Consider the following 21,994-nt stretch of genomic DNA (forward strand, 5'->3'; position numbering starts at 1 on the left):
CTACTATACTACTCAGATCTACAAGTTTGTACATCTGCTATTTTTGAAATAGCCAAAGTGTGTAATTATATCCAAAATGATATCTTTCCCGGTTTCAGTGGGTTAAAGAGATATTTCACGTTCCAACATGTTTAGAGTCATTTTAACGTTTACTCAGACTTCTGTGTTTCACATCAGAAACAGCAGTAATTACACTTATCTTGGACTATTTACATTTCTTAATGGACATTAAAGGAAGGATTCTTTTGTACATAGTGGTATTTTTTCTCAGTATTCTTTTGTTGATTTTTGAACTGTTTGGTTGCTACTATATATGTCTATGAAATTAATTCAAGGACCCCAACGGAAAAATACGTCCGCAAGGACTTTTTGGGTCGGACCTTTTAGACAAAAGTATTATAAATGTAACTGTGTTGTTTTACATTCTTTTGCCTGATAAAAATGTCAATCAATCAAAAACATGTTGTGATGATATGTGCTCATCAGTCCAGTAGATGGCAGTATTAGTTTACCTTTTATTCCAGAGAGTGGTTTAAGTGATAGAAGCTTCTAGATCATGTGACAACAAACTGTCTGTCTGTCTGTCTGTCTGTCTGTCTGTCTGTCTGTAACAGTAAGGTTATTGCTGTTTATTTACATGACAACTCCTAGTTGGAGGACAAACAATGAAGTGTAAGTTTTAATCACAGGTTAAGTTGATGCAGATTTGTTAAACAATGTTTAAATGAAGTGATGCAACACAACTCTAATTAAAATAAATCCTAGATCAACAAGTCCGTGATTAGTCCTAAACTAAGCTTTTTTTAACCCTTTGGTGCTCATTTCACTGTGATATGGAATATATTAGATTCAAAGTGTCCTTATTGTCATGATGTGTTTACATTGTCAAATAAAACAATACATAAATGTACAGTCAGTCTGTCAGGTTGTTCAACATGTCTCTCTAGTAACTGGTGATGTTTAATAAAAGAATATTTCTGATTGGCTGCTGAGTGAATCAGGAAGTGAAATTAAAGTTTGGGGAGTTTCCAGAGAGAAGCTTCAAACACACACACACACACACACACACACACACACACACACACACACACACACACACACACACACACACACACACACACTTCTCATGTGACACTTTGATCACATGACCAGTGTGTTTTTAAAGACATTTGATGGTTTCAGCAGTGAGATGTAATGAGGCTTAGATTGATGTTTAATGAACATGAACAGCATTTCACACACACACACACACACACACACACACACACACACACACACACACACACACACACACACGGACACACGGACACACACACACACACGGACACAAGCGCACACACACACACACACACACACACACAAACAGACACACTAACAGGAGTGTAGCCTGAGACGTTCTGTTCATCTCAAAGTCTAGACCAGGGGTCTTCAACATGTGGTCTGGGACCCCTAGAGGGTCAAACACCACGCCCAGTGAGCTTGTAGATCTATAACTTAGGTGTAGATCTATAGCTTGTAGATCCATAACTTGTAGATGGACTATTTTCTACGAAGAGGTTTTGGTGTAGAGGGAAGAAAAGAGTGAACCAAGTACAGAGGTCAAGGTCAAGTTTACTAAGTAGCGTATTGAGGGTTTAAGTCACACATGGGCAACATACGGCCCGGGGGCCGGACCCGGCCCTTTGACCATCCCATTCTGGTCCTCGTAGTCCTCAAGGATAAACTAAATGACCTAACAAAAATCTACATAAATCTACATAAATCTACATCTTAAAAGACAGCATTTTATGTTCATGGTTTTGAGGGAAATGAATTTAACTTGACTCCAATGAATTATTATTATTTAATATTTACCATTAGAGTACATATACCTGCATTCCATATTTAGTTAGTTAGTTTTATTTCGGTCATAATTTTTCTTTTTAAACAAAACAGTTGATTATACATTGCAACTTAGTCAACATGATGACTATTTGGCCGAAAAGGTATGGGCTGAAGCCGAAGCTTATTTTGCCCACCTTAATATCATTTAAAATAAATTATCATACTGTAGTAGCATAAAGAAAGCGTAAGCTCAAACAAAAGAAAATGAACTAACACAAATTTTCAAATATTACATTTCAGAACAGACGAAACAAAAAAGAAACAACATTTCTGGTCACAATATCTCTTCATACGTAAACAATTTGTATATACCTTTTACGAATTTCGTTATAACAATATCTTCTATTACTAGTATTATTTTTACCATTACTATTTTGAATTTTCATTACTATTTATATTACTTTCATAATTATATTTGTATTTAATATTTATCAATATATATCTCGATATTTTCTTCATATATATCATATATGCATTCAAATACACATCCACAAACATATTCCATCCGTATTATTAAATTATTATTTAATCACTTCAATATGAAGTGATGAACTTTAACCTTTAACCTTCTCATCATGTCTCATCTGAAAGCTTTCAATTAATTACAACATTTTACTTTTATAAACATATTTCTGTCTTTCTTTCATTCTAACTATGTTTTTTCTTCAAAACTCCCCACCATCGTCTTCCCGGAAACAGATGATGTAACATCATATCTTTAATCTGATTGGCTGATTTGTCTAAACTACAGAACGAGTCCTCCTTCATTCTCTTTCAGACTCCAGAACTTCTCTTCAGGTAAACATGTGTTTATTCTGATGTGTTTATTCTGATCTGTTTATTCTGATTGATTGATTGATTGATTGATTGAATACTTTATTAGCAGTATAAAGCACAGGAAATACAGTTCAATACAAGGTCAGCTAAGAGGATTTAAAACCTAAGAAAGCCTATGGCTTGTTTCCATTGGGGTCCTTTGTACTCAATTCATAGAGACATTTAATGACAGACAGATATACACTACTATGCAAAACATCATGAAAACAGTTTGAAAACAGAAAAACTAAAATATGTACAGTAAACAGTTCGAGGGGGGGGGGGGGGGGCTAGGCTTTGACTTTTACAGGGGCCAGTTTTGAATAGCAGCCTCCTGTAGGTACTCTGTTAGAGCGGTTTTGAAGGAGAGTAGGGTTTTACACTCCTTCATGGCTGTTGGTAGGACATTCCACATTGTTGTGTCATAATAGTTCATTAAAATACCTGGACACTTCAGAAGAGAGTCAGTCACCACTAGGGGAAGGGAAATTAATGTTTCGGGAGTTTCAACCACACACACACACACACACACACACACACACACACACACACACACACACACACACACACACACACACACACCTCATGTGACACTTTGATCACATGACCAGTGTGTTTTTAAAGACATTTGATGGTGTCAGCAGTGAGATGTAATGAGGCTTAGATTGATGTTTAATGAACATGAACAGCATTTTACACACACACACACACACACACACACACACACACACACACACACACACACACACACACACACACACACACACACACACACACACACCAGGGTTTCCGCTAGGCATTTTTTGGGCCGGCCACCATGGCAGGATTATATTTTACCGGCCAAAGAATACATTTACCGGCCATATTATAATTAACGTCACATGCGTGTTTGCACTGCAGTCATGCACCCAACTGATTGGGCTCATTACACCTCGTTACGTTTGCTGCGCTTCTTTCCACTTTATCACAGATGCAATCTGTTCCTGTTTTTATAGATAACTAAATTATATGATCTACTATATCATGCAGAGATGTGGCTTGCCAAAAATGAAATGAATAAAGTGGGCATGAGTGAACTGCTGCGTGACGAATAGCCTACCAAAACATCCGCTCGATGTTCTTTTGGGGCGGCTCGCCCCAAAACACAGTCGCCCCGGGGAAAATCCGGCGGTATTCGCCTGGTAGGGTATTCCTAAACAAACATATCAGTAAACTATGCCTAAACCTAAACTTATTCCTATCCTAATCTTTACCTCAGTAAAACTATACCTAATCCTAAACCTATTTCTACCGTTATTCTCAGTAAAACAAATACAAGAACCACTGGTCCGCCTGAACAATGGGGGCGAGGGTGTTTTGGGGCGAGTCCTAATAACCCTGCGGGCTGTGGTTTCCCTGCGCAACACCGTCGCACATTATAAACAAATTAATATATATTTTGGGCTTTACATCGATTCTCATTCAACCTTGATATGCAAAAGTAGGTTTTGTTAACGTGAATTATATGTGTCATGATATATGTGGCCTTGCGCGAGGTTGATTACTTGCCTATAGTTGCTTTCACCAACTTTCACCACTGTATCCATTGCAGACAGACAGTCACTGTGCTTGCATAATATCCACGACCCACACGTGTTCGGGTCCCTTTATCGAGAATCGGGTCCGGTTTGGTTCAGATTCTATCACCTCGGAAAATCCAGGATCTGTTTATCAACACCCGAGCGAACCACTCTGTCTAGTGTCTCCTCAACGATGAAAGACACAGCCGTGTCTCTCAGCTGTGCTGTGTTGTGTCGTATCATAAATAGCAGACATACAAGCTCACAACGCGGCGCGTTGCGACGTGCTGTGAGCTTGTAGCTCTGATATTTTCAACGCGCGACACCATCGTACAACGAATAGGCTAATCTATAACTGCAGCGCAGAGCAGGCTGTCGGAATTAAACCACACAGTCAGATCATGATAAAAACTTTAAATGATTATGAATTTAATGGTTGTAGCCAACTACTTTATCCACATAATAATATTAATATTAGGCTTAAATGATAAAATAGCCTAATAACAGCATTTTCCCAACCGGCCACGGTGGCCGGTGGTGTTTATATTTACCGGCCAATTAAACATTTTACCGGTCAATGGCCGGTAAATACCGGCTAACGGAATCCCTGACACAGACACACACACACACACACACACACACACACACACACACACACACACACACACACACACACACACACACACACACACACCCCTCTGAAGTAACACTTTGATCACATGACGTGATGGTTTCATCAGTGAGATGTAATGAGGCTTGGATTAGAGGAGCGTCTGTGAGGCAAGGCAGTTTTATTTGTATAGCACAGTGGTTCTCAACCAGTGGTCTGGGGACCACCAGTGGTCCTTGAGGGGGTTCCAGGTGGTCCCCAGCTAAATGGAGAGTTTGGTAACCAAATGGACCCTTACTAGATCTTTAACTCTTGAGAGTGTAAAATGAAACCAAATGGACCCTTACGGGTCCATTTGGTTTCATTTTACACTCTACAAGAAGTCTGCACAATTAGATAATGTAGAAGAATTGTTATTTTGATCAACGTTTGCCTGTTATTTCTGAAATGGAACCAACATATACAACATGGATGGAATTGTGGACAAAATCTCATCCAACGACGACAAAATATTCTAAGTTTTGTGTCTGAGAGTCTAAATGTCATCAAACGGTGATGAATCTGTGGCTCAAATGCAGAATAAATAATGGACATTGATCTGAAAAGGGTTGAAACCCACTGGTAGCACATTTCAACAAAAAGGCAATTCAATGTGCTTTATACAAACATCGGCCTCATAATGGCGCTATGATAGGCCGATCTGTGTGCGCAGTTTCGCAGCGACCGGGCCAACGGTGCCGGAGATTAGCTGTTCACAGACAGACTGACACACGGACACACGGACGGACGGACGGGGTGCAAAACATGCTCTCTCACCACGCCGTACGTAAAAATAACTCAATCAAAGGCAGCAGAAAACAGAAAGGTCTTTAGTTGAGTCTTAAAAGGATCCCTGGCTAATAAACCGAATAATTCTGCCTTAATGCATTATATTTGTCCTCTATAACTAAAATACAAATAATTAAACACCTTAAATATTGTATTTTTTTTAAACAATTAATATTTTACTCATGAGGTGCAATGCCCGTCGCAAGATGATGATGTCATTTGTCCATGTGTGGTCTAGCCTTATGGAATTTATGGAATACACAAGCAAAAAAAACATATTTAAACTAGAAAAAGTGCTCCTTGGAGCACAGGTCTCCGCCAGGTCAGGTAGGTTATTGTGGCCTCCTGGTGGCGCTATAATAGGCCAATGTTTAAAGGGTGCCATTTGTTCTTAGGCCTTGCACGGCAATCGGACACTGCATTCATGGTTTGAGGCATTTTGTGCAAAAAAACAAGTTTTGCTATATTAGACCTGCTGGTGGCGCTATAACAGGCCAATGTTAAAAGGGTGGCATTTGTTCCTCAACATAGTGTGAATGTGCGTGCAAAGTTTGACCGCAATCGGACGGTGCGTTCATGATTTGTGGAATTTTGTTCAAAACAAGCCACTACTGCAAACTTTAGATGTCAATCTTAGCCAATGAGGATGGAATATGAAAAATCAAACACATCCGTCTTGATCACATGACTATGGAGATCATCTGTACCGTTTTGCGTGAAATTTGGATAACATCGGAAGGAGTAATATAAAAAAATGTGTTTTACATAAGTCGGCCTCCTGGTGGCGCTATAAAAGGCAAATGTAAAAAATGCAGGGCAAAGGTTTTTCCGTGACCTCTAGGGAATGCGCATACAAAGTTTTACACAGATCGGTGCAGTGATAGGTAAAAATATGAATCGGCCTATTATAGCGCCACCATGAGGCCGATTTGAACATTTTCAAGTGTCATTTCTTCCTCGAAATATTGGTAAAATGCGTGCAAAATGTCACGGAAATTGCATGCTGTGTTCATGATTTGAGGCATTTTGTTGAAAACAAAGCACTCCTGCAAACTTTGGAAGCCATTTTTAGCCAATCAGGATGGAATATGAAAAATCTGAAAGACACGTTTTGTTTAATGACTATAGAGATACTGTGTACCGATTTGCGAGAAATAAATGACGCTTCACCGGTGCGTTTCAATGTTGTAGCGCTCCTTTCGCAGCCACTGCTTCTATTTTTTTTTTTTTTCACGCCGTATGGGCACCAAACTGGTACACAGTTTGGCTAAGAATGGCTTCTAAAGTTTGCAGGAGTGCTCCGTTTTGAACAAAATGCCTCAAATCATGAACACAGAGACTGAGTGCGATGTCCATGACAATTTGCACACACATTCCCACTAGGCCGAGGAAGAAATGCCAATTGAACATTTTCATATCAGCCTCATGGTGGCGCTATAACAGGCCCATTCACGTTTTTATCTATAGAACTGCACCGATCTGTGTGAAACTTTGCACGCACACTCCCTAGAGGCCAAGGAAAAACCTTTGCCCTGCATTTATCACAGCTGCCTTTTATAGCGCCACCAGGAGGACGACTTTTGTAAAACACATTGTTTGCTATTACTCCTTCACATTCTGTCTAAAGATCACACAAATACACAGTATCTGTATAGTCATGTGATCAAGATGTAAGTGTCCGACATTTCATATTCCGTCCTAATTGGCCAACATTGGCTTCCAAAGTTTGCAGGATAGGTCCGTTTTGAACAAAATGCCTCAAATCATTACACATCAGTGTGTGATTTCCGTGACATTTTGCACGCATATTCCCACTAGGCAGAGGAAGAAATGCCATCCTTTTCACATTGGCCTGTTATAGCGCCACCAGAAGGTCTAATTTAGCGAAACACATTTTGGCACAAAATGCCTGAAATCATGAATGCAGTGTCCGATTGCTGTGAAAGGCCTAAACACAAATGGCACCCTTTTCACATTGGCCTGTTATAGCGCCACCAGGAGGCCACAATAACCTACCTGACCTGGCGGAGACCTGTGCTCCGAGGAGCACTTTCTCTAGTTTCTAATGGTTTGGTGTGGGTGATGGGAAGTGACAAACGGGTGCCAGTGAGGGTGCTACCAGACTGTGGATCATTATATTCTTTAGTACCAGAGTCTGTGTTACCTTTTACACCTGAAAGTGATACAGGGAGAGCATTTAGTTTCAGGGAATGAGGATGTTTGTGTTTCCTGTTCCAGTGCATGAAATGTCTCTCCTTTCAGAGTTTCTTCATGGAGAAGTTCACATGGGGCAATGGTGGAAAAAGTACTCAAATGTTTTACTTAAAAGTATCAATACTGCAATGTAGAAGTACTCTTTCACAAGTAAAAGTCCGGAATTCAAAATGCACTTGAGTAAAAGTAAAAAAGTATTGGAATCAAAAATGTACTTAGAAACACCTCAAACGTGTAATTGCAAACTGCAGTACTTGAGTAAATGTACTTAGTTACCACTGCATGGGGGTGCGGCCGGAGTTGCCGGTTAAAGGTGTGGACATCGTTCTCGGTAACGACCTCTGAGGGGAACGAGTATGAGCAGATCAGGTACCAAATGTAATCTGGTAAAAAGCTCAATAACCGATGACTGTTTTACTTCATAATTATGTAACAACTCAACTCAACCAAAACTTTATTTATATCACATTTAACATGATCATGTCAACCATAGTGCTGTAATGACACAAACTAAACAATACAATATAAACAGACATTAGCAAACAATGACATAATGCATGCACACACACACACACACACACACACACACACACACACACACACACACACACACACACACACACACACACACACACACACACACAAACACCCCTCTGAAGTAACACTTTGATCACATGACCTGATGGTATCATCAGTGAGATGTAATGAGGCTTGGATTAGAGGAGCGTCTGTGAGTTCAGTTTACAGAGGTTCCTGGTTTGATCCCTGACTCCTCCTGGCTTCATGTTGAAGTGTCCTTGAGCAAGACACTGAACCCCTAACTGCTTCTGATGAATGTGAGAATGTGGAACACCTTAGTTTAACATTATTAAAAGTAAATTAATACTTAATAGAGTTTTACTGCTGCCTTCTAATCCAGTCCTATATTGCACAGATCTGAATTATGACCATATGTAATGTTAAGCACTGTGTGACACTGTGTGACACTGTGTAACACTGTGTGACACTGTGTGACACTGTGTAACACTGTGTAACACTGTGTAACACTGTGTAACACTGTGTGACACTGTGTAACACTGTGTAACACTGTGTGACACTGTGTGACACTGTGTAACACTGTGTGACACTGTGTGACACTGTGTAACACTGTGTGACACTGTGTAACACTGTGTGACACTGTGTAACACTGTGTAACACTGTGTGACACTGTGTGACACTGTGTTACACTGTGTAACACTGTGAGTTAAATGAGACACATTTCACATCATGTGTAAATGTACACAGAGTTAAATGAGGACACATTTCACATCATGTGTAAATGTACACAGAGTTAAATGAGACACATTTCACATCATGTGTAAATGTACACAGAGTTAAATGAGACACATTTCACATCATGTATAAATGTACACAGAGTTAAATGAGACACATTTCACATCATGTGTAAATGTACACAGAGTTAAATGAGACACATTTCACATCATGTGTAAATGTACACAGAGTTAAATGAGACACATTTCACATCATGTATAAATGTACACAGACAAATACTCCAACTAATTACATTATTTATTTTATTAATATTTAAAATATTTAATCACTTCAATATTTATTCTCATCTGTTTATTCTCATCTGTTTATTCTCATCTGTTTATTCTCATCTATTAAATTCAGTTCAGTTTTGATCAGTGTTGATGAAGATTACAGCCACCCTCCTCATCCTCTCCTCTGTACTTCATGTCAAAGCGATCCCAGGAAGTAAGTACATTATATTTATGTTATTATATAATATATACATTTATATCTACTGTTATCATATAAAAACAACTATGAACAATGCACAATACAAACAAATGATACCCCCCCCCCACACACACACACACACACACACACACACACACACACACACACACACACACACACACACACACACACACACACACACACACACACACACACACACACACACACACACCTCTCATGTGACATTTTGATCACATGAACAGTGCGTTTTTAAAGAAATGTGATGGTTTCAGCATATACAGTATATATATATATATATATATATATATATATATATATATATATATATATACATACATACAATATTGAATCTTGAATGTTGGTCCAAATAAATAAACATTAAAACAGATGTTAGGAACTGTTGTTGTGACCTCATGAATTAAATAATTCTGTATGAATTACTTTCATAACAAAATATAAACAAATAAATACATGAATAAATATATACATTTGAATATGTTTCAGTGTGAATAAAACGTTTGACAGGAAGCTACTTTTAATATCCAGCCTTTCACTTCATATAAGAACCAAACATGATTGTTTAACATGATGATTATGTGTTATTGTCACTGTGAAGAAGTTTGTTGTTGAATTTAATGTCATCTTTGTTTTATTTACAGTGTTCCATGAGGACATTCATGTCATTGGCTGTTCAGACACAGTTAAAGACTCTTATAAAGAGGACATGTATGCACTGGATGGTGAAGTGTTGTTCTACGCAGACTTCAACAAAGGGAAGGCGGTGGAGCCTCAGCCTCCGTTTGTAGATCATATCACCGTCACAGACTATTATGAAGGAGCTATGAATGATCAGGAGACCTGCAAAGACCAGCTGAACACCATCCGCACTGCCATGAAGAAACCACCAGTGAAAGGTACATGAATACTATGAACACAATAGTTATTAACTAAAACGGTTGAATATATTTAACATGAATGAAGATGTTTAAACATGTATATTAAGCTTTATGGTTTTTATGGTGAAATATTTTCTAAATATTTCTAAAGCTCCCATGTGGCTTCCTGCTGTAAATGTAGCTTTGGGGAGGAGGGGGGTTGAGTGGCCCCGCCCACTCATTAACTATTCTATTGTTATTTAATTAGCTTCCAGTACAATGTTGAGGTATTTGTACTTTACTTGAGTATTTCCAGTTTTCAATACTTTTACTTCTACTGCACTACATCTCTGATCCAAATATTGTACTTTTACTCCACTACATTTATTTTAAAACTTTAGTTACTAGTTACTTTGTAGATTTTGATTATTATTATAAAACATACATTAACCACTTCAGCCCTATATACATTTCGGCCATTTGAAAATAGCAGATCTACAAGCTCACAATGTGTCGTGATGTGACACATGTGAGCTTGTAGATCTGCTATTTTCAAAAAAAATCATACATTTGAAAACTTCAAATGGGACATTTCTGCGCAATGAGTACTTTTACTTTTGGTACTTTAAGGACATTTTCATACTTTTGTACTTTCACTCTTCTGGACTTTTACTTCTAACAGATTATTTCTATATTGCAGTATTGATACACACACACACACACACACACACACACACACACACACACACACACACACACACACACACACACAAATTTATTTATTTGGATGTTCAATTAAAAGACATGAATCATGTCAAATCCAGTTCAAACAGTTACCATCAAAATAAAACGCATTAAAATGTATTCATATTGTGAGGCATTTCTCTCTCTAAATAACAACCTTTCTGTGAGTGTTATCTCTGTTATCCTGGAATACATGATGGGGTCTGACAGACAGACAGACAGACAGACAGACAGACAGACAGGCTATTTTAGACTTTATGTAGTGACATGTTTGGCCCATGGGGGGACAGTTAGCTTTGTGTTGATATTATACACATGATAATAAAAATGAACATTAATGTCATTTTTTATTGTCTATTTCCAGATGGATATGTGCTCTATTGGGCTACCCGCTGTGTGTTTAACTCCAGTGAGCTGAAGGACATACAGTACATACAGTCAATTAATTTCGATGGTGATGAGCTGACCAGGTGGGACAGTAGAGTAGATCAGTTTGTTGGATACACTGAGTACGGTGTGAAGAACGCAGAGAGCTGGAATAAAGATCCTGGAACACTGGCTTGGTACAGAGCAGCACGAGAGGGAATCTGCAAACACAACATTGAGGGCTACTACTCCTCTGTTCTGAACAAGAGAGGTGAGCTGATCTCAGAGCAGCACTCAACACTCATCACCTCATAAACTATAACATGACATCATAATAAATCATTCTATTCAGAGATGATTCATGGTGTTAATATTGATCTGATAATGATTATAAAACATTACTTAATCTATTAACTCATTCAATCCGGGGTCGCATCTGTGTCATTTTTACATTTCTTTGGCTATTCAAAAATAGCAGATCTACAAGCTCATAGCGCGGCACCGAGTGCCGCGCTATGAGCTTGTAGATCTGCTATTTCTGAAAAATTGTGCAAATCTTTGAATATATATTTTTTAAAGTGAACATTTGTAACATTTGTAAATCGTTGCTTCTGGGGGTCTATACAGACCCCTGGAACAACATATTTGACAAATGTTTGCTTTAAAAATATAAAGATTTAAAGATTTGCACACATTCTCAAGATAAAAAAAAAAAAGCAGATCTGCAAGCTCATAGCGTGGCACTCGGTGCCGCACTATGAGCTTGTAGATCTGCTATTGAGAAACATTTCAGATCCTCTTAACCCTTTAAGACCGGGAACGCATCTGTGTCATTTTAACATTTCTTTGGCTATTCAAAAATAGCAGATCTACAAGCTCATAGCGCGGCACCGAGTGCCGCGCTATGAGCTTGTAGATCTGCTATTTTTTTTAAATCGTGAACATTAATGTATAAATCTTTGAATATATATTCTACAAACAGTTTTTTTAAATTGCTATATCAGTGGTGCTCCAACTGTTCCATGTCAAGGACCCCAAAATGATGTGTTTCACCACGGACCCCCATCTCTAAATATGTTGTTCCAGGGACCCCCAGAAGTACAGATCGGAGTTAAAAATGTTCGCTTTACAAAGTATATATATATTCAAAGATTTTCACATTTACAAGATTTTTCAAAACATAGCAGATCTACAAGCTCATAGCGCGGCACTCGGTGCCGCGCTATGAGCTTGTAGATCTGCTATGTTTAAATAGCCAAAGAAATGTAAAAATGACACAGATATGTTCCTGGTCTTAATGGGTTAAACACTTAAGCCTGATTCATACTGTATCCTAACACACTGTCACACAGTAGAAATAGCAGATCTACAAGCTCACAACATGTGGTGTCACCATCGTACACAGAGTATAAATGAAACATATAGATCTATTTCTGAGTGTTTTCACCCTCATATAATGACCTTCCTAAAATAGAGACACCAGGATGAATGTTTTTAAATGAACTTTAAAAAGAACCATGCAGGATAAAACACACCTCTATCTCTATACACTTCATTTACCCTGGTTTTATATTTAATTATTGTCTTTACTAGTTTGTTTTCTATGTTTTTAATCACTTTAGTCATATTTTACAGGATTATGTGTTTAGTTTTGTTTGTTTCTACTCTTGTTCATTTGAACTATTTTCATTGAATGATATTGCTTGGTTTATTGTTGTTCATGTAAAGCTCTGTGTAACTTCGAATGATTTAATATGTTTAAATGACATTATATAAATGCATTCTATGTTGTAGAAAACTGTAGAATATTGTAGAATGTACAGTATTCTATGAAACATAGAAATAGTAATCTAGAATCATATGTAAACCAATAACCTCTCATTAGTCTAAACAGTATAATATCAAACATTAAAGAATCTGTAAATTGAAACTATCCAAACTATAGGAAGCCAGGTCTACAATGAACCTGTTATCTGTCTACATGCTATGGGAGGGGTTGTAGGGTTGGATCAGGCTTGAAGATATGGGGGTGTCATACCTTTGGTTGCTTTGTAGGCCAAACGTGAACATTTTGACTGGTTGAAGATCAAACGTGTCGCAGCTTTCTGGATCTAATTTATACAATTATTAATGATAATGACATTTTCCTATGACTGGTATAATAATAATAATAATAACAATAACAATAATAATAATAATAATAAGGGTAATAATAATAATAATAATAATAATAATCATCATCATCATGTTATTTATCCAGTGGAGCCCAAAGTGAGTCTGAAGTCAGAGACTCCCCCTCGTCGTGGTGAACACACTCACATGCTGAGGTGCAGCAGCTACGACTTCTATCCTAAAGTCATCCTGGTGACCTGGTGGAGAGGTCAAGAACCTTTGACCTCTGGCCTCTCCTCTACCGATGAGCTGTCTGATGGAGACTGGTACTACCAGTACCACTCCTACCTGGAGTACACACCCAGGTACACACCTAACAGACACCTATACATAGAAATACACACCTCTACTGGTACTACCAGTACCACTCCTACCTGGAGTACACACCCAGGTACACACCTAACACACACCTATACATAGAAATACACACCTCTACTGGTACTACCAGTACCACTCCTACCTGGAGTACACACCCAGGTACACACCTAACAGACACCTATACATAGAAATACACACCTCTACTGGTACTACCAGTACCACTCCTACCTGGAGTACACACCCAGGTACACACCTAACAGACACCTATACATAGAAATACACACTTAGTAGACAACTATGCATATATTCTTTCAAAATAAAACAAGTGTTACTGACTTGCTGAAAATGGCCCATTAATTGGTAGGCTAATGTTAAGTCCCCCATACACACACACACACACACACACACACACACACACACACACACGCGCATGACGAACGCACAAGGAGACACGCTATAACGTGTGTATCTCGTTACTAAGTTTCTTCTGCCTCTTGCCTTCCTATTTTTCCTGCAATGGGGAGGAAATAGTGGAATACACAATAAACACTAGAGCGGAGGAGAGCCCAGCGGGGCATTCACACTCCTACACAAAAATGGAGGACGCACGTAGACATGATTATTTTAGACGGAGAAAATATCAGTATAAGCTTATCTTAATGCCTATAACTGTATATAAAATAAGTGTGTGTGTGTGTGTGTGTGTGTGTGTGTGTGTGTGTGTGTGTGTGTGTGTGTGTGTGTGTGTGTGTGTGTGCGTGTATTACAGATCAGGAGAGAAGATCACATGCATGGTGGAACATCCCAGCCTGACCGCGCCTATCAAGATGGACTGGGGTCAGTTACTGTAATCTATACTATACTGTAATCTACTGTAATCTACTGTAATGTGTTACACTACACTCTGTTTTAAGGGTTAAAGGATTATTCTCTATTTGTACCTGAAGGTATATTTGTTTTACAGAAAGTAAAAACAGCACTCCATAAAAAAACAATACAAATACATGAAAACTTAAACTCTTAAAAAGTAACCATTCTAATAAGAAGGTCATGGCAGGAGCCTCACCTAGAGCTTATAAGTGTCTTGTCTAGATGTAATCTCTCAAGAACAGATTCTGCACTGCGTTGGAATCTGTCGGGGAGGTTCGTCATAACGTGTGCGCATTCAGATCAGGAAGCAGGCCGCGCTTTACCCAATCAAATGTAGTGGGCGGGATTCACATGTCCGTTGATCTTTCCCCCTCGAAACAAACCCAAACTAATTTAACAATAGCGTCCGCGGAGCAGACAAAACCACGGAAAGATATTCACATTTTAACTTACTCTTTCATCATAGAAACAAGTGGGCTTATAACCAAAACGATCCATGTTCTCTGGGAGAAGTGGTGTTAGTGTTCTGTGTAGAAATATTGTTAGTGGGAATGAAAACATAGTGGCACCCACCGGAAGTGAAAGCTGAAGGCAGACCTAAACCCCGGTTTCCTTGCGCACTGGTGTTACGTTTTCTTCCGCCCAGAGCCAACAGACATAGAACAAACAGCAGAGGTCGCTGTTTTTCATTTTCAGTTGGAACTGGGTTCCCAGATTGGTCTAGATGAGGTCCATCATCTTTGTTTACTAATGGCTGCTACCACATCCACATGTTAGCTTCCTGTACTAAACATATTATACACAATAAAACATAGTTGGCTGCTACATGACTTCAGTAGTTGGCCACTGATATTTACTTTATTGTAATCTGTTTACTGTACAGTTTAACTGTACTGTACTCTGTTTTATATCACAGATTGTGTTTGTTTGGTTGTTGTCATATTATTGTCAGATGACTCCATATAGTCAGTGAAGAACAAGGTGTTTTAAACTACTGTAATAATACAATATCATATCATATCATATAATTATTATAATATTATATTTGTGTTGACAGATTTCTCCATGCCAGAGTCAGTGAAGAACAAGGTGGCCATGGGAGCATCAGGTCTGGTTCTGGGTCTGGTCTTGTTCCTGTCTGGATTCATCTACTTCCAGTGGAAGAAACGAGGTGATTAACATGTTTCATTAACATGTTCAATTAACATGTTTAATTAACATGTTTAATTAACATGTTTCATTAACAAGTTCCATGAATATGTTTCATTAACATGTTTCATTAATTATTATACTACCAGTGGAAGAAATGAGGTCAGATCAACAGAGGATCACATGACATGTGGAACCCTCACAGAAATGCAAACAAACAAACAAACAAACATGTAAAGCCACAACCTAATATATTGGTTTAGAACCTTAACCGGTTTAGACCAGTTTAGATGACCTAGATAGAGGTCAAAGTGTGTTCAATGTTGTCACATTTAGCTTTAATACATCAGTGTTACATTTAGTCCTAAATAAGAGTCAAATGTTCACATTAGTTCTGATGCAACATGTGACCCTGATGACTGAACCCTAATGTTGTTGTGTTGTTGTTTTATTGTGTTATTGTGTGTACATGTATGCATTTTATGGAGAAATACACACAATACAGAACATAGGATTTATTTGTGTGTGTGTTTTAACTGTCTCTCTTCTTCTTCTATCAGGTCGTATTCTGGTGCCGACAACCAATGACGATCTTTAGACTCCTCCCACACACCCAGGTTCACTTCCTCTTTCTTTTTAATTCACTTTTATTTAAAATGTATAAAAGTGTATAAAACTAGAACACATACACACAACAACATGCTGGTGTAAGAAGTGAAACAACTAGACTAGGATACTAATACAAACTACTGAATTAATTAACTTATTCAACTACTTTGAACATTGATTTTCAGAGATATAGCTCATTTTATTTCTTATCATAATGAATCTAATAATCAAATGTAATAATCAATCAATGTAAAGTTGTATCAGACGACACTGATGACAATGTGGTCAGATGTATTGATTCATCAATCAAATATAAACATGTTTAACGAGGCACAATGGCGAGGCGTTATTATACCAAAAGAAACAAAAAGACAATGTTAAACTGGGTGAATCATTTGGGAGGTTCACGGCACCGTGGTTCCGGTCGCCTGATGACATTAAGTTATTTCCGCTGCGATCAGAAAAATGTTTTTGATCCCAGCCTAGAGTCTGCAGGAGTTTAGATCCCATAGCCCGAGAGGACGCCGGTCAGGTGATCAAGTCAGGAAGTGATCTGCCTGTGATTCAGTTCAGTGAAGAGACGACACAATGCAGCCAAACTCTGAACCAATCATTTGAACTAAACATTTAACTGAACTGAACCCAGTGATTCAGTTCATTGAATATAAGGGAAGGTTGTTCTAAAGTGTTAACATGTTCACACAGTTAATACATTCTGATTCTTATTGGTTTATTGTCTTTTCACAGAACACCTGGGTGTGTTTTCAGAGAAGCAGACAGTCATCGCTGCCCCCTGGTGGAGAGAGGAGGAAATACATGTGTGTCCAATCAGCTTTTAAATATTAATGGTCATAACAGCAGCACAATGATGACATCATCAAGCTTTTAAATAGTCATAACAGCAGCACAATGATGACATCATCAAGCTTTTAAATAGTCATAACAGCAGCACAATGATGACATCATCAAGCTTTTAAATAGTCATAACAGCAGCACAATGATGACATCATCAAGCTTCTAAATAGTCATAACCATAGATATAGAAACCTAGACACCTCATTGGTCTCTGCAGTTTGTTGGAGCGTCCTGTTTTGTATGGTTGCCGCAATATTTCCGGGGGGCACCGGCACTGGCCAATCACAGCACGTTGACTACTGACCAATCACAGCACGTCTTTTCCAGGACTTCCAGGAATCTAGTTGTCCCGCCCCCATCTGCCTCTGATTGGCCAACCGAACGCCCCCTTCTGTGACACACGCGGAAGTTTCCAGCTTACCCCCCGGAAGCGGAAGCGCGCCCGCCATACAGACGCCTCAGAGCCAGAGGAGGCGTCTACCTTTATATGTCTATGGTCATAACAGCAGCACAATGATGACATCATCAAGCTTTTAAATAGTCATAACAGCAGCACAATGATGACATCATCAAGCTTTTAAATAGTCATAACAGCAGCACAATGATGACATCATCAAGCTTTTAAATAGTCATAACAGCAGCACAATGATGACATCATCAAGCTTTTCAACAGATGTGTCTTTTAAACAAAATGCTAAGGATAATTAGTGTGGGGCGATTCATCAAATAACTGTTATAGTTTCTGTGGTCAGAAAACACAAACATAACATGTCAGAGACAACACTTGTACTGAGTTCTACACAAAGTGTTATGGAGACTTGTCCTACCTTTATTTTCAAGTCGCCAGCCAGCGTGGAGACGGTTAACGTTACAATTCAAGGGTCCAGTTGTTTGTAATAACAGCGTTGTTTTAACACAACAAACTTAAAAACGATCAGCTCCGTTGTAAATAAATCAGTATAAATTTAAGTTTAGTCCAGTATAAAGTAACAAACAAAACTTAACAAAAAAAAAAAATCTTCTTTCTAAATCGTCTTATATTCGTGGTCAAAAAAGTGTTTGCTGCCGTCCTCACTCAGGCTCCAAACATTTCCCCCTGTCCAACTGTCCCCCGACAGTCTGTCTGTCATTCCTTAATCAAGAGGTTCCTGCACCCTGTGGGTTCTATTGCATAGCTCAAGCAGCGGGGGGGCAGCAACGGGTGTCCAAACAGTAAATAAAATATAGATAACTAAATTGGCTCTAACATACCGGCCCCTAATTGTTAGCCGTCTAGGAGAACAATTACTTAAAAACAAAAAATGAGCCAATAAATCAAAACAAATGAAATCTCTTGAAGTAGGTGCTAGATTGTGATCTCTTCAGATTTGAGATGCACCTATCTTCAGTCTTAGGTTATTCAACGTTCAGTTTCTAAGAGAAGACACAGCTTATTTACTGGTCTCTCTAAAGTACTAGTTTTAGTCCTGATCCTCACGCTTCGCACAAGGCCTTTTGATCCGGGTAAGGTTTCAATAATCCGGCCAAGCAGCCAGGAGTTCCTGGGAGCGGTATCATCCATGATCAAGACTAAATCGTTTTTGGCGGGGTTCCTTTTTGGTTTCAACCATTTACTTCTCTCTTGCATAATAATAATCAATGAGGAGCCGGTCATTATTGAGAAATAAACCCAGACAGGGTGATTAGACCCTGACACGATAGCAGAGGGTCTTTATCACCCTGAAGGGCTTTATTTCTCATTAATGACCTGCTCCCCATTGATTATCCTGCTTATTACACAGCTACTTAATAAAGACATTCATAAATATACCATAAAAGTAACAAAACAATGGATGAAAGTTTTCCATTAATTTATGCCAGTTCATGCAGAGCAACACGGTCGCCTCGGAAAACAACTGGAAGTGTTGATAAAATAGATATTCAATATTCAGTTACTGTATTGATTATTTATGAGTCTTTGATTAGACAACAGTCTGTTATTGAGTTCAGAGGTCTTTCATCAAAAGAAAAGCGCTGAATTCTGTGATTGACCAATCAGAATCAAGCATTCAACCAAGCTGTGTAATAAACTATATTAAAACATTAAATAAATGATCACACACACAATCAGAGTTCTTCATAACATTAATATTAATATCCATCTGAATGGAAGTCAGTCAGCCTTGTTTGTGAAAAAGGTTTTATTGTTTTATAATTGACCATAAGTCATTTATTTTGTAATCATTTATAATGTGTGATAATTAATGTGTTACGATAATTATAACATCACTGCTTCCCTGTGATGGGTGGACCTGAACCTAGGGTGGTCTGAGGTGATGGGTGGACCTAAACCCTCTAGGGTGGTCTGAGGCGATGGGTGGACCTAGATCCTCTAGGCTGGTCTGAGGTGATGGGTTGTACGAGTTGTACGAACTCTTGTTTTATCATTGTATTGTTTTATTGGATCTTGTTTAGTCGATACACTTATTTGTTTTAGCTCGTGCTCATTTGATTTTGCTATTTTGTCTCATCTGTTTAATAAAGTAGGTAGCTGATATATTGCACTTTTACCTTAGCGCTAGGTATACTCTTAGTTGTTTGTTTTTGCAGGAAATGCGCTTAAGACTTCTAGTGATTAGTAGTTTCGTTCCCTACCTATGTTGATGCACTTATTGTAAGTCTCTTTGGATAAAAGCGTCTGCTAAATGACTGTAATGTAAAGTCTGCTAAATGACTGTAATGGGTGGACCTAGACCTTCTAGGGTGGTCTGAGGTGATGGGTGGACCTAGACCCTCTAGGGTGGTCTGAGGTGATGGGTGGACCTAGACCTTCTAGGGTGGTCTGAGGTGATGGGTGGACCTAGACCTTCTAGGGTGGTCCGGGGTTATGGGTGGACCTAGACCCTCTAGGGTGGTCTGAGGTGATGGGTGGACCTAGACCTTCTAGGGTGGTCTGAGGTGATGGGTGGACCTAGACCTTCTAGGGTGGTCTGAGGTGATGGGTGGACCTAGACCCTCTAGGGTGGTCTGAGGTGATGGGTGGAACCGGGTCCACCCAAATTAGACAATGGTGGTCCGCCACAGTCTATGAAATGAATGTGAAACACTGATGACATGCAATCATATTAAGTAAGGATTTATATGTAATCATTATGTAATCATTTACTTGTAATCATGAGCAGGGGAGCAGATCTCATTACAACTTCATAATATCAATAATATCACCAACATAGAGCTAACGCTAGGATTTAAACTAACTAATAATGTTCACAATGATTACAGTTTGTCTGACATTTGATATAAAAATCAAATCCATGTTCAATGCATGAAACAAACTATAATGTTATGATGTAAATAATCCATTATTGACATCACATGATTTAACTACAAACACATGAACATGCCTCCATGTTTAACTGATTTAACAACAAACACATGAACATGCCTCCATGTTTAACTGATTTAACAACAAACACATGAACATGCCTCCATGTTTAACTGATATAACTACAAAAACATGAACATGCCTCCATGTTTAACTGATTTAACTACAAACACATGAACATGCCTCCATGTTTAACTGATTTAACTACAAACACATGAACATGCCTCCATGTTTAACTGATTTAACAACAAACACATGAACATGCCTCCATGTTTAACTGATTTAACAACAAACACATGAACATGCCTCCATGTTTAACTGATTTAACAACAAACACATGAACATGCCTCCATGTTTAACTGATTTAACAACAAACACATGAACATGCCTCCATGTTTAACTGATTTAACAACAAACACATGAACATGCCTCCATGTTTAACTGATATAACTACAAACACATGAACATGCCTCCATGTTTAACTGATTTAACTACAAACACATGAACATGCCTCCATGTTTAACTGATTTAACAACAAACACATGAACATGCCTCCATGTTTAACTGATTTAACAACAAACACATGAACATGCCTCCATGTTTAACTGATTTAACTACAAACACATGAACATGCCTCCATGTTTAACTGATTTAACAACAAACACATGAACATGCCTCCATGTTTAACTGATTTAACTACAAACACATGAACATGCCTCCATGTTTAACTGATTTAACAACAAACACATGAACATGCCTCCATGTTTAACTGATTTAACTACAAACACATGAACATGCCTCCATGTTTAACTGATTTAACTACAAACACATGAACATGCCTCCATGTTTAACTGATTTAACAACAAACACATGAACATGCCTCCATGTTTAACTGATTTAACTACAAACACATGAACATGCCTCCATGTTTAACTGATTTAACAACAAACACATCAACATGCCTCCATGTTTAACTGATTTAACAACAAACACATGA

At 38.4% G+C, this 21,994-nt stretch overlaps 1 protein-coding gene across 1 annotated transcript; it reads left to right on the plus strand.

Annotated features, from left to right (window-relative positions):
• The first annotated feature begins 2,556 nt into the window (after window positions 1-2,556).
• On the plus strand, window positions 2,557-20,990 carry LOC308081365 (H-2 class II histocompatibility antigen, E-S beta chain-like). The gene is made up of 9 exons (XM_080457742.1): window positions 2,557-2,682; window positions 9,586-9,669; window positions 10,335-10,589; window positions 11,659-11,931; window positions 13,921-14,137; window positions 14,920-14,987; window positions 16,078-16,191; window positions 16,730-16,786; window positions 17,526-20,990. Exons 2-8 carry the CDS (start codon window positions 9,606-9,608, stop codon window positions 16,765-16,767), a joined length of 1,029 nt encoding a protein of 342 aa, XP_080313868.1. The 5' UTR covers window positions 2,557-2,682; window positions 9,586-9,605; the 3' UTR covers window positions 16,768-16,786; window positions 17,526-20,990.
• The last annotated feature ends 1,004 nt before the right edge of the window (window positions 20,991-21,994 follow it).

This window comes from Gymnoscopelus braueri, assembly GCF_963280865.1.
Source record: "Gymnoscopelus braueri genome assembly, contig: SCAFFOLD_185, whole genome shotgun sequence".
NCBI classification, from domain to species: Eukaryota; Metazoa; Chordata; class Actinopteri; order Myctophiformes; family Myctophidae; genus Gymnoscopelus; species Gymnoscopelus braueri.